At 42.4% G+C, this 14,112-nt stretch overlaps 1 protein-coding gene and 1 non-coding gene across 3 annotated transcripts; both read left to right on the forward strand.

Annotated features, from left to right (window-relative positions):
* Positions 1–7,792: 7,792 nt before the first annotated feature.
* LOC136520319 (peptidyl-prolyl cis-trans isomerase CYP59-like) lies at positions 7,793–13,391 on the forward strand. 2 transcript variants are annotated; one of them, XM_066513785.1, is made up of 14 exons: positions 7,793–8,157; positions 8,804–8,908; positions 9,153–9,270; positions 9,378–9,428; positions 9,526–9,617; positions 9,741–9,840; positions 10,327–10,446; positions 10,542–10,619; positions 10,817–10,863; positions 10,943–11,037; positions 11,678–11,718; positions 12,223–12,328; positions 12,435–12,567; positions 12,659–13,391. In XM_066513785.1, exons 1-14 carry the CDS (start codon positions 8,060–8,062, stop codon positions 13,179–13,181), a joined length of 1,707 nt encoding a protein of 568 aa, XP_066369882.1. In that variant the 5' UTR covers positions 7,793–8,059; the 3' UTR covers positions 13,182–13,391. The 2 variants fall into 2 exon arrangements, with proteins under 2 accessions (XP_066369882.1, XP_066369883.1); XM_066513786.1 differs by having other exon boundaries at positions 10,943–10,998.
* Positions 13,392–13,636: 245 nt separating this feature from the next.
* On the forward strand, positions 13,637–13,755 carry LOC136524986 (U5 spliceosomal RNA). Its single transcript, XR_010776326.1, has one exon. It is a non-coding gene; the product is annotated as a U5 spliceosomal RNA (small nuclear RNA).
* Positions 13,756–14,112: the final 357 nt, after the last annotated feature.

Consider the following 14,112-nt stretch of genomic DNA (forward strand, 5'->3'; position numbering starts at 1 on the left):
TTAGGTAGTTGGAATGTAGGGTCGCTTACAGGTAAGTTAAGAGAATTAGTTGATACCGCGACTAGGAGGCGTGTAAATATATTGTGCGTTCAAGAGACTAAATGGAAGGGTCAGAAGGCGAAGGAGGTGGACAATACAGGTTTCAAGCTTTGGTACACAGGGACAGTCGCGAATAGAAATGGAGTAGGAGTTTTGATTGATAAGAGCCTCAAGAATAGTGTGGTGGGAGTGAGAAGGCAAGGAGATAGGATTATCTTAGTCAAACTTGTCGTTGGTGATATGGTCTTGAACGTAATTAGTGCGTATACCCCCCAAGTAGGCCTCAACGAGAGTGCTAAGAAACAGTTCTAGAAAGACTTAGATGGCCTGATTAGAGCTGTACCTAGTAGTGAGAAGCTTTTTATAGGAGAAGATCTTAATGGGCATGTAGGTACTATAAGCGCAGGTTTCGAGACAGTTCATGGAGATTTTGGGTATGGTAGTAGGAATTAGGAGGGGGAGGAAGTTCTGAACTTCACGGTAGCTTTTGACCTGATGATAGCCAACACTTTCTTTAGAAAGAGAGAATCTCATCTAATGACCTTCAGTAGCGAACAACACTTTAGCCAGATTGACTTTGTCCTCGCAAGGAGAAAGAACAAACGAGCATGCTTGGTTTGCAAGGTGATACTAGGGGAGTGTGTTGTTTCTCAACATAAGCTTTTGGTGGTAGACTTTCATTTTCAGGTGCGTGTCCATAGGGATAAACAAGCTAAGATTGAAAGAACAAAGTTGTGGAAACTGAAAGGGGAGACGTCAGAGGTATTCAGGGAAAGGGTTATCAAAGAGGGCTCTTGGAATGAAGAAGAGGACATAAACAACATGTGGGAGAAGATGGCAACCAACATTCGAAAGGTAGCCTCAGAGGTGTGTGGAGTAACCAAAGGAAGTGGAGACGAGGCTAAAGATACTTGGTGGTGGAACGAGGAAGTCCAAAGGGCTATTAAGGAGAAGAAAGAATGTTATAGACACTTGTACCATGACAGGAGTGTGGACAAAATAGAGAAGTACAAGGTGGCAAAGAAGACTGCAAAGCGAGCTGTAAGTGTGGCAAAGGGTAGAGCGTACGAGGATCTTTACCAATATTTGAGTACGAAGGAAGGAGAGAAGGACATTTATATGATGGCTAGGGTTCGTGAGAGAAAGACAAGGGACTTCAACCAAGTTAAGTGCATTAAGGATGAAAGAGAGCATCTCTTGGTGAAGGAGGATAAGATCCGACATCAATGGCAAGAATATTTTGACAAATTGTTCAATGGTGAGAATATGGACACAGCCTTTCAGTTGGATGACTCTTTTGATGACAACAATATGCGCTTTGTGTGGAGAATCCAAGAATCTGAGGTCAGAGAGGCGTTGAAAAGGATGAAAGGAAGTAAGACGATGGGACCGAATGGTATCCCAATCGAGGTGTGGAGATGCCTCGGGGACATAGCTATAGTATGGCTAACCAAGCTGTTCAACCATATTTTTCGATCGAACAAGATGTCTGATGAGTGGAGGAGAAGTATATTGGTACCAATCCACAAGAATAAAGAGGATATTCAAAGTTGTACTAATTACCGAGGAATTAAGTTGATAAGCCATACTATGAAGCTATGGGAGAGAGTTATCGAGCATCGCTTGAGAGCAATAACGCGGGTCTCTATGAACCAATTTGGTTTCATGCCCGGAAGGTCAACCATGGAAGCCATTTTCTTAATAAGACAAGTTATGGAGCGGTATAGGGAGAAGAAGAAGGACCTACATATGGTTTTTATTGACTTGAAGAAGGCTTATGATAAAATACCAAGGAATGTTATGTGGTACGCTTTGGACAAACATAAAGTCCCAACGAAGTACGTCGGGCTCATTAAGGACATGTACAATAATGTTGTGACTAGAGTTCGAACAAGTGATGGAGACACGGATGACATCCCGATAGGATAGGACTACATCAAAGGTCAGCTTTGAGCCCTTATTTGTTTGCTTTAGTGATGGATGAGGTCATAAGGGACATACAAGGGGACATCCCTTGGTGTATGCTTTTTGCGGACGATGTAGTGCTAGTTGATGAAAGCCAAACATGAGTGAATCAGAAACTGGAGTTATGGTGGGAGACTTTGGAGTCCAAAGGTTTTAGACTCAGTAGAACTAAAACTGAGTATATGAGATGTGACTTCGGCACTACTACTCGGGATGAGGAAGATATTAGTTTGGAAGGTCAAGTAGTACCTAGGAAGGATACCTTTCGATATTTAGGATCAATACTACGGAGAGACGGAGATATTGATGAAGATGTTAGCCATAGAATCAAAGCAGGGTGGATGAAGTGGCGGCAAGCATCTGGTGTCCTATGTGATAAAAGGGTACCACAGAAGCTAAAAGTCAAGTTTTATAGGATGACGATTAGACCTGCTATGTTATATGGTGCAGAATATTGGCCTACGAAAAGACGACATGTTCAATAGATAAGTGTCGCGGAAATGCGTATGTTGCGTTGGATTTGCGGTCATACAAGAAGGGATCGAGTTCGGAATAATGATATACGTGATAGATTAGGGGTAGCACCAATTGAAGAAAAACTTGTCTAACACTGGTTGAGATGGTTTGGACATGTCCAACGGAGATCTCCAGAGGCACCGGTGCGTAGTGGAATCCTAAGCCAGGATAGTAACGTGAAGAGAGGCAGAGGAAGATCGAAGTTGACTTGGGTAGAGACAATAAAAGGAGTCTTGAAAGGATGGAATATACCCAAAGACTTAGCTTTAGATAGAAGTGCTTTGAAGACAACTATTCACGTGCCTGAACCTTGATTGCTTCTGCTGGGTTTTAACTCTAGGCTACCCCATTTTGTTTGGGACTTAAAGGCTTTGTTGTTGTACAAACTGATCCAAAAGGCTCAATATGAATGTTATGTTGTTGCAGGCTAATATCCTGTAGCAAAGCGCAGAGTCTCCAGTTTGCTCATTGACATTGGTTCAAGAATCTTTATATTCGACTTCTGATTAAGTACAAGGCCATGTTTAGATGCCCACTGAATTGGCGCCGTCAAATTTCAGCGATACACTGTAGCTACTGTAGCGTTTTGTTTTTATTTGATAATAATTATCCAATCGTTGACTAATTAGGCTCAAAACGTTCGTCTCGCAAAGTACAACCAAACTGTGCAATTAGTTTTTGATTTCGTCAACATTTAGTACTCCATACATGTACCGTAAGTTTGATGTGACGGGGAATCTTCTTTTTGCATAGTGCCAAATTCTAGAATTTGAGGGAACTAAACATGGCCCAAATACCATCACAAATTGCTTGTCCCCATGTGCACAGAATAATAATCCTCGAAACTCACACAACCTCCCTGCACCTCGGACAGGTGGCGCTAATGCCGTCTCCAATCCACTTTCGGATGCACCCGACGTGGAACCTGTGGGTGCAAGGTAGTCGACCAAGTCGATCTCCCTCGGCATACCCTTTCAGGCAGATGTTGCACTCCCCCCCCCCCTGCGTCAGCCTCGGTGTCCATAGCCTGCTCAGTTATCCTTGCCAGTGACTGTGCTCTGACATTCCGAATAGCCTGCTGCTGCCGCCTCTCATGCCAGAACTTGTACGTCACCGCCACACAAAATATTGCATACACAGCAGCGATGAGGCCACAAATGATGGCCACGGTGTGGTGGCTGTTGAGGCTGCCATCGTACGAGGCAGATCCGAACTGTAACACAAAAGTTAAACATAAGATTGTGAAATCACATATATAGTTTGAAGTTTGCACAACTGATTAGTTCATTTGTACAGCCCCCTTCTTTATAGAAAACAACCAATTGTGTTCCATATTGTGCCCCTGTAAAATAATTGTCATCAGCTCGCTGGCCCAACTTTTTTTATTCCAGTCTGAAGACAACTATTATATGAAACTACAAAGCCTGTATTAACCAAACAAATGATTCAGTCGGAGTAGGATTTCTTTTTCTTATATGTTTCCTTCAGCAAAAACACATAAAAAAACACATCAAGTAACAGGAAAGAAGCAGTTATGCAAACTCTGATGCTCATGAGTCCTTCAATGATAGGTATTTGGGTTTACCAATTCACATCGGCAGGGAGAGAACCCATACCTTTTCATACATAAAAGATAGTGTGGAAGGAGAGGTTCCTATCCTATGCTGGAAAAGAAATCATGATAAAGGCAGTCACTCAAGCGTTCCCAACGTATGCAATGGGATGTTTTGATCTGACAAAGGAATTGTGTGACCAAATTGGTAGGCAAATCTGTAGGTACTGGTGGAGCCAAAATGAAAAAGAGTGAGGAATGCATTTGCTAGGGTGGGAAAAACTTAAAATGTCAAAGAAGCAAGGGGGGCTGGGTTTCCGAGATATCCATGCCTTTAGGGCCTGTTTGGATGACGTCCTGGCCCCTGGCTGCCTGCCAAGCAACGCATCCTGGCCACAGGCACAAGAAATCGGACGCTTGGCATTCTTGCCTGTCTTCTGAGTTGCCTGGCAGTCACCATCCAGGCATGGAGGGCCTGGAGGCTGTTACAGAATCCTGATTCTTCTTTGTGTGCAAAAATCCTGAAAGCAAAGTATTTCCATTCGAGTATCTGCTAAATGCAAAACCAGCAAATGGCATGTCGTATACATGGAGGAGTATTCTCAAAGGATTGGAGTTGATCTGCTGAAAAAGGGGATTATCTGGCGAGTTGGTGATGGGGCAACCATACGTATCTGGGACGACCCATGGCTGCCGTGTGGAACCACCTGAAGGCCAGTCACACTGAGAGGGGGGGGGGGGGGGGGTCTGTACTGACAAAGGTTGAGGATCTAATTGATCTGGCAACAGGGCAATGGGATACAGAACTAGTCCAGGAACATTTCTGGGAAGAGCACAGGGCTGTGATTCTAGCACTACCGACCCACATGGATATGGAGGACATCATTGCTTGGCATTTCGACCCCAAAGGGATTTTCTTGGATAAGTGCTAACATGTAATGTTTACTCTTAGTATTATTATCATAATAGAAATTGCAATTTCTGAACTATCTACCTAATTCCGTACTGCAAACAAGCAAGATAGCAATCTGCTATCCAAAATAATTTTGCGAGGTTTGCCCCATTACTATCCCATCAGTCCATCACAGAACACAAATGCTTTCAGAAAACGTGCTATCTCTAGTTGAAGAATTGTTAGCTAAGTCAGGACAAAGATACTATCTTTTTGCTCTAAGTTTCTCTGGTCGAATTTCAGGGTACAGTGTGGCATTGCAATTTTCACAACAGCTTATACAATCAAGGAAGGAGAATGGTTAAGCCTCCTATTCACGCCATTGTTGGGTGGCACCTGGTGCTACACTGTCTTTATTCTGAAGACTGGGTATATTCTTTTTAGTTGGCAAATTTCGCATATTTGTGTATTCTTTTTAGTTGGCAAATTTCGCATATTTTCAGTCTTGCAGATAAATGCTATTATTAAATAGCCCATTGAATAACTGACAAAGAAGCCTAAAAGACAACAGATATAAATACCGATGGTAGTTATTTAAGAAAATTGTCATACTGCTATCATCTTGAGCTATAGATAGTTTTAATGCTAAATTTGCCAAAAAAAAAAGAGAGAAAACTTTAGCAAGTCAGATTCCGAACTGATTCCGCAAATTTCAACACACATCACCATGAATACAACAGTTTTATCTTCAAATATGCACTTGTAAAATTAATGAAAATATAAAGCTACTTCTACTTCTGAACTTCTAGCACTTGAACCTCTACTAATGTAGGTTGATACAAAGTCGAGTGTTTAACACTGAACACCCTGTTGATCACGTACTATGCAATTCAGCCTCTGTAGCTAATCTAAAATCTTATAATATTTCTAACCATTTTATGTTTCGCATTAAGGATAAAATTTAGTATTAACACAGCTGCACTATCTGTTACAGCCTTCTACGCAATTGGCTTCACAATGCGGGCAAGCGCATGCAGCCGGGCGGCATTGCCGCGCGTTATGCATAGATTCGGGGAAAAAAAAGAACAAGTATCACCTGCGCTGAAGCAGGGGAGGAGATGTCGACATTGGCAAAGAGCAGGAGGTTGACGATGAGTTGATGATCCCGCTGGATGGCTGCGGATGCGCTGAAGCACTCAACAATCATGTGCATCATCAAACCGGGGTCAGGGGCGGATCCAACCGGGGGGGGGGGGGGGGCTCGAGCCTCCCCTACTCATACCTAAGCAGTGGACCCTCTGAAGTCTCCATAAATTTTTAGGTAAAGTTCTATAGTGTATGTGGGGCTAAGACTTAAGATTGAGCAGCAGTCGAAGTCGAAGATATATAACCCCCTAAAATTTTTTCTGAATCCGCTGCTGACCGGGTTATGCAAACTCCCACACGGAACGTGTTTCTATTTCTAAAAAAACGTGCTAAGATGTAGTAAGACGTTTAGAGTGGCTGTTGATGCACTTATAGATATATGTGAATATATAATATAATAATATGGTGGTGGCTATTTATTCTTCCTATATTATATAATCGATCTCTTTAAGCGCCCTTGCGGTTTGGGCTAGTCGGTCGGCTCTAGTGGGCAGTGGCCCGCTCCGCGCCGCCCTTCTTCTCTTCGAGAGATTTTTAACTTTTTGTCATCTTACGGACGACACTTTTTCGTTTACCATTTTTATACGCATTTCTACATAATTGTCATCGTAAATAGTGAATCTCCGACGTTTTTGCCATTTAAGGCCTACAGAGCATGCGGAATGACCTATTTACCCCTGTTGCTTCTCTCCCTCTACTCGCTGACGTGTGGGCCAGCTTTGTCTTCAACCTCCAGCCATCACCCGAAGTCGAGCGACCCGACAGCGAGCGGGCTCTGGCGGCGGAGGGAGGAGGAGTGGCGCGCTGGCACCTAGGCCGTGCTTGCTACAGAGTTGCTGCCTCATAAAAGCTCCCTGCGCTTGCTCCTGTTTGCAGTTTCCACGGAGGCGGGGTAGAAGACAGGAGCTTCCACGGAGATGCGGCCATAACTGGAGCTCCATCGTCACCATTGATCTCCCCCATCCAGCAGTCTCTGCTACTCTCAACGGGCTCTGCGAGTTCGTAGTGGCATGACGACTTCACCCCGCTACTCGTCGTTCGGCAACCCCCGCCCCATCGCCGTGATCCACCGCCGTCGCCGCCATTGCCGTCTCGAGGTCGAGCTCACCGATCTCCGCATACACAGCAGCTCTCGCCTCCTCGTCTTCTTCGTTGGCGCCGCAAGGACCCGCCGCGGCCGCCTATCCACATCTCAGCACCAATCCATGGCCGCAGTGGCGTCTTCCACCTCAACCGAAGCACTCCGCCGGAGAGCCTCGCTTCTACCCGTGGCTGGCTGCCACCAACCCCTTTTTGCCGCAAGAACTCCTCCATCGACTTCGCGCGCGGTGCCTTGCTCGTTGTCCTCAGCTGCTCAGCAACCATGGAGGGATGACGGAGCTGGAGGTGTGAGATGAAGCTGGAGGTGCCTGGCTCCCATATGTGGCTGGAGGTTGAAGATAAAGCTGACATGTGGGGCCCACGAGTCAGCGAGTAGAGGGAGAGAAGCAACGGGGTAAATAGGTCATTTCGCATGCTCTGTAGGCCTTCTCAGCCTCACCGCTATGCTGGCGTGTCCACTTAGCGTGCCATGTAAGTAAAAATGATAAAAACATAGAAGATTTACTGTTTACGATGACAATTTTGTAGGAGAGCGTATAAAAGTGACAAAAACTAAGGAGCGTCATCCTAAGATGGCAAAAAGTTAAAAATCCCTCTCTTCGACGGCTTCCACACACTCGACGGTCGCCGCCCTCCGCGCTCCCTTCCCGTCCGCCGGTCCGAGTGGGTTGCCTCCTCCATCCCGGCTAGGGCAGGATACCCAACGCGCCACCTTGTACGGCTTCTGCCTGGTTTGAGTCTTTGACGAAACCTCAGAATCATCCGGCGCTCGCGCTAGCCTCGTTCTCCCCCAAGCACTGTTTCGCCGCCGTTCGATAGCCGAGGCAAGAGGCGGATAAGTCTCGGAGATGTCGGTGCTCATCGTCACCAGCGTGGGCGACATCGAGGTGGATCTCCACACCGACCGGTGCCCCCTCACCACCAAGAACTTCCTCAAGCTCTGCAAGTAAGCATCCCGCGTCTAGGGCTTGTTCGATCTCTCGGGTTCGTCTGTAGTTTCTGACAACACAGCGCGGTTGATGATTTATGTACTTTCCTGTATCAAGCTGTTCAGTTGTTCAATTCGGCGTTGTAGGGCCACTATTGGCTTGATTGTAATTTTTGGGTTGCAATTGCAATAGGTATAAGTTGGTGAAGCTAGTCGATAGTGGTGATCCTGCATCTATTCATAATTTACATCTAGTTTCGTGGGATTCCTAATTCCAAATGTATTTAGCTGCTTACTGATTTCTAGGCTCGAAGGTATGCTACCAGAAATTTTGAAATTATTGCGTTGCAAGCTTAGTACTGGACCTTTATAGAGATGATAGAGCCACAGCGATGACCTTAGGCGCCATCAAATGATTGTATTCTGTTTCTTAGGTTTCTTGTTATCAATTTTTATGGCATTATGGGAACTGGATTCCTGCACTCAATTTCTTCCACAGAAACTTGAATTTTCACCATTGGTGAAGTGTTTGAAGAATCGAAGATTATGCCTGGCTGCTCTTTTGTTATCACTTAATAATGGAAAATACCATCTCATGAATGTGAGATTATCATTTCAGATAATTAGGGTACTTATTCTCTGTTTCTCTTCTTTGACCGACCAGAATGAAGTACTACAATGGGTGTCTGTTCCACAAGGTGGAGAAGGATTTCTTGGCGCAAACTGGCGATCCAACTGGAATTGGCACCGGTGGTGATTCTGTATACAAGTAAGTGATTCTTTTGATTTGAACTCTTGAAATGTCTCCGAAGTTTCATCTCTGAACCATATAATGCGGTATCCTGCATCTAGATATAACTAGTGTCTTCAATGGATACAATACACGTATAGTTTTGATAGAGCCTTTCTTAGATGTTTGCTCTTTTTCATATGTATACTGTTATTATTATTGAGGTATCTTATTATTACATATTGTTAAATGTATGCCTGAAAACTATATCTTATTTCCTCAGATTTCTCTATGGTGATCAAGCTCGATTTTTTGATGATGAGATCCGTCCAGAGTTAAGGCATTCAAAAACTGGAACTGTTGCTATGGCCAGTGCTGGTGAAAACTGCAATGCCTCGCAGGTGCAGTGCCTGCCCTAGTGTCTTAATTGATAATATTGGATGTTCCATTTTTCAGTATTTTGTTGCTTGTTTTGGCCTTCTATTTATGTGTTTTTTAATGTTTTCAGTTCTACATTACCTTGCGGGATGACGTGGATTACCTTGATGATAAACACACTGTGAGTAGTAATTGATTCTGTTAACTGATATATTTTTTTTCTTATGAACAGAATTCCTTTATTTGAACAATTCCTGTGTTTGTTCTGTTGACCATAGGTGTTTGGGATGGTTGCCGAAGGTTTTGATACGCTGACAAAAATAAATGAAGCTTATGTTGATGATAAAGGAAGACCATTCAAGGACATAAGGTGGAGTATTGATTAATGCCTTAGTTACAACATTAAACGAATGTTTCACTTCTTCTCCAGCATTAGTCTCCTTTGTCATTTTTATTCCTGTTTGCTGACCTTATACAACTTAATTATTTGCAGAATTAAGCATACATATGTCTTGGATGATCCTTTCGATGATCCTCCTCAGCTTGCTGAACTTATTCCTGAGAATTCTCCTACAGGAAAGCCACGTGATGAGGTAATTGAGTATCCCAATCATGTTCATTTCAGTAATAAGAGAGGATGAGTAGAGATGCATCATTCTTAATCACAGGCCATGGTTCATTCATTCTCTTTTTGGTTTCTTTTCCTAAATTAGCAATCGTTAAGAATCATTAGATGTCAAGAATTCTGTTTCTTTGTCCATGCACCTGTTTTTTTTTTTTATTCCAAATTATTGTCAAGGCAGACTGCAGTTTTTTTTCACCTATTTCCTTTTATTGTCTGTGTACCTCTTAATTTCATTTGAAAGTTTGGGCATGGTATTTATTGGGTGTGCATTCATTTCATTTAGTGTTGAAATCTTCCCCGTGTTCTATCTATACCAACTTGTGCTACAATTGTGGCATATTTCAACCCTATAAAAGAGATCATATCTTGAATCCAATAGTAATCTGGCAACATGGCAACATGCCAACATGAGTATGTCCTCATATTTTTCCCTTTTTTTGTTTCAAATTGACAGGTTGCAGAAGAGCGTTTAGAGGATACTTGGGTTCCTTTGGACCAAACAGTGGCCCCTGAACAACTTGAGGAGATGATCCGCTCTAAAGAGGCACACACAAATGCAGTAATACTTGAGAGTGTAAGTCCTGGTTTCATATGAAAGTTGGCAACTTATTTATTTCTAATTAGTACTTATATCATCTTTTATGACTGGTTAATACCTTTTTTGTGCAGTTGGCAGATATTCCAGATGCTGAGATTAAACCGCCAGAAAATGTCTTATTTGTTTGTAAACTCAACCCAGTAACACAGGTTAGTGTTAGTTCCTGATTGCTTGTAGCTTGCCTTCCACTTCTCCATTTCATTGGAGTTTTTAAGATGTACTTGTACATTTCTTCAGCCTTTGTTCATACAAGTGTTTGGTTTTCTACTGCTGTGCCTACATTGCTGATCATTTTAGGCCTGAAAATTTGAACATCTTTTGCTGATTAACTTCAATTGTTTTGCAGGATGAAGATTTGTACACAATCTTTTCTCGTTTCGGAACTGTGACATCGTGAGTGCCTTTCTTATAACTAATTGTGTGCATTTACTTGTTTATTCTCGTCTTTCAATTTCTTAACTTTTGTTTGCAGTGCTGAAATAATTCGTGACTACAAGACTGGAGATAGTTTATGCTATGCTTTTATTGGTATGTTTCGTCCCTTGAAGACTCTTACTGTGCTGACAAGTACTGTTTGCTATTTGGCTAGATACCTAGTTCCAGTTTGTTCATTGCACAATTGCATTGGCTTAAGTAGCTGGCCAAGGCAACTGTGATCTATTTTGTCAGCTGTGTTACACATGTATGTGTTAGCCTCTTTAGGATAGTTGGTTATCCTTTGAACGGGCAACTGGGATTGCTGATTGTACGAGGTTGAAAGATGAGTGAGTAGTATACAGGGAAAGAAACAATTCCTTGCTCATCTACTAAAGTATTGTTTCCTGTCTCTCTTTTTTATTTCATAAATAACATATTCTAAGAGTTGCACTCTATTGAAGAGTAGAAAACCTCCCAGTATTTCCTCAAAGTTCCATTTGGTACAGTCTGGAGCCATTTATGTGCTGACAATAATAATAACTTAAAAAACTCAACCAACCTAGGAGGAAGTAGGTGTTGTTGTAAATAAGAAATATACACCCAAATTTGAGCCAAAGAGGACTTGAACCTAGGTGGTAGGGGGTGTACACCCACACCTCAGATTCTCACCAATCTAGCTAGGTTCAGTTCGTGTGCTGACAGTATTTGTGAATGCTCCTAGATTCATGATGCTTAGCTCTTAGCTGAGTGGCCTAGTATGACATGCTAACAATTTATCTTGATCTGTCAGAATTTGATACAAAGGAGGCTTGTGAGCGTGCATATTTCAAGGTCAGTATCTCAGATTGCCATATGGGTGTGTATTTACAGTGGTACTATAGCATTTTTCATGCATAATTTATAGATTATATCCTCACTACATGTTTATTTTTTTCCATGATGAGTCCTGCCCTACTTAGGATGTGCCCAACAACGACTATATACCTTTTTTAAGGATAGGGTAGAGTCGACCTTTTAGTTCCATTGATTTTAGTTAGCCATGCAAGCAGTGCAAAAGACCAAGAAAAAAAAAAGACTGAACAAAGCTAAAGCAACCTGATAGAAGAAGAAAAAGGGGAAAAGAAACTAAATAAACTAAAATGAAAACTGCAAGAACTGTGAACTGAAAAAAAGTGGAAAATGAAACAAAGATCTTAAAAGACTGCTCAGTGAACTTTTTTGCCCAGCGGAGAGTCCGAGTTTTGCATCTAACACAATAGCCATATTAATTCTCATGTGGTGTTCCATTATGAATAATCTGAAGAGAGTATTATTTACACGGTGTTATGCTTGTAGATGGACAATTGTCTGATTGATGACCGAAGGATCCATGTTGATTTTAGTCAGAGTGTTTCAAAGCTGTGGGGTCAGTTCAGACAAAGTAAAAGAAATGCAAAGAAAGGTAAAAGATCTGAAACTATATTGTCCATAACCCGGTTGTCCATTTTATGTGTATTGAAAGTTTTGTCATCTTTAGTCTCACATTGAGCCATTGTTTCTGACTGCAGATGGGTGTTTTAAGTGTGGTGCCCCTGATCACCTAGCCAGAGACTGCGATCAAGATGGCGAGCAGAAAAACAAAGGCCCAAATTATGTTCTGAAAGATGAAAACACACAGCGTGGTGGAAATCACCGTCGAAGGTCAGTCCCTACCCTCTTTGGTTCTTTCTTCTGTTGCACAAAAAACATTGAACACTGTGTCATACTGTGATACTCCACTCTTATTCTGCAGCTATGATCTAGTCTTTGACGAAGACGAAGCTGATTATTCTGATAAGAGAGATCACGAAAATGGCCACAGAAGAAAGAATCGAAGAATAGATGATCGAAAATCAGAGCTGCCACCTCACGGTGATCGTGGTAGAAATAGCCATGAGAGAACACACAGTGATGAGAAAGGAAGCAGGCATGGGAAAGATGATAGGAACCGTGGGGGTCAGAAACATGATGACTACCACAGTTACAGTAGATCTGGTGATAGAAGCTCTGGTAGATATGATGATCGTGATTATAGAAAGCACTCTAATAGAGGCAGAAGTGGGGAGGAAGAGGAAGGCTACAGACGAAGGGATAAATCTGATGGAGAGCGGCGCCATAGAGATGAGAAGAGCGATCTCCACCGGAGAGATGAAGACGGCCACAGGAAAAGGAGCCCAGATAGTAGACATAGAAGAGAAGACGGAGGACACCATGTGAAAAACCAGCAGTCTGATGATAGGTCCTATAAGGAGATAAGGCACAGAGATGGTAGATAAGATAGGTTTCTGTACGACACTCGGTTTAGTTGCCTGCTTTCCACTGACGTCCCTGTAAGCGGTATTCTTAGCTCAACTTTTTTTGGAAGTCAATGTAACTGCCTGGAATATGTTGAATTGTTGTAGTGTCCAGATCTGAATCTTTTCTCTGTGTTTACAGCTTTTGCTGGATATTTTGTTGCAATAAAAAAATTGCTAATTTTGACTGTTTGCTCTTATTCTATTGTAAGAATTGACATGGCAAACCTATGGGGTTATGTTGCTGATTAAATAATTCTTCATTTGCGCTTTGCTAATTCCTTGCGTCTCTCTAAATGGTGTATTAGCTTAGATCCGCGGTCCGCACACACCCAACCCGGAGAATGATGTTTAGTCCCACACCGGTGAGTCTAGAAGAGATTAGCCAAACCATCCAGCATCTTATTAAGCAGCAGGTGAGGGCAACCAACTCAAGCAGCTGCGTGGTGAGCACAAAGCGAACTATTCTTTCGCCTTTTTACTAAAGAAGAATACCGTGTGCATGCCTCAGAAAGCAGCGTACTCTGATTTTTAGAGGGTACTTTCTCAATATTATGATTATTATAAATTATGATTATTAAGAATTCTGATTTTTAATTTTTGAGATTTAAATTTTACCATTACTATATTAAGATTTTTAAGCTTTTAAGATGGGATCTTCTGGTTTTTTGCTATGAGGAAATGGATAATCCCTCATTGCTGTCTGGGGGTTGGGGAAGAAAAGCAAGAGGAAGCAATGTAGTTGGGAAGAACAGCGAGAAGATGTCTGGTCTTTTACATAGCCATCCCATAGGTTCCTTGCACACGCTTTACTTGTATTGAAAGGAGCATCGGCCTTATGTTGGGCAATTTGGCTTACAAGAAATGATTCCGTTTTTAACAAATGTTAATTTTTTTCGAGAGACATATTGGC

Source organism: Miscanthus floridulus, chromosome 18 (assembly GCF_019320115.1).
Source record: "Miscanthus floridulus cultivar M001 chromosome 18, ASM1932011v1, whole genome shotgun sequence".
Lineage (NCBI taxonomy): Eukaryota > Viridiplantae > Streptophyta > Magnoliopsida > Poales > Poaceae > Miscanthus > Miscanthus floridulus.

Coding starts and splice junctions, on each gene's coding strand:
- LOC136520319 (XM_066513785.1), top strand. CDS start 8,060: ATGTCGGTGCTCATCGTCACCAGCGTGGGCGACATCGAGGTGGATCTC. Junction 10,620..10,816: donor AACTCAACCCAGTAACACAG/GTTAGTGTTAGT, acceptor ATTGTTTTGCAG/GATGAAGATTTGTACACAAT. Junction 12,568..12,658: donor GGTGGAAATCACCGTCGAAG/GTCAGTCCCTAC, acceptor CTTATTCTGCAG/CTATGATCTAGTCTTTGACG.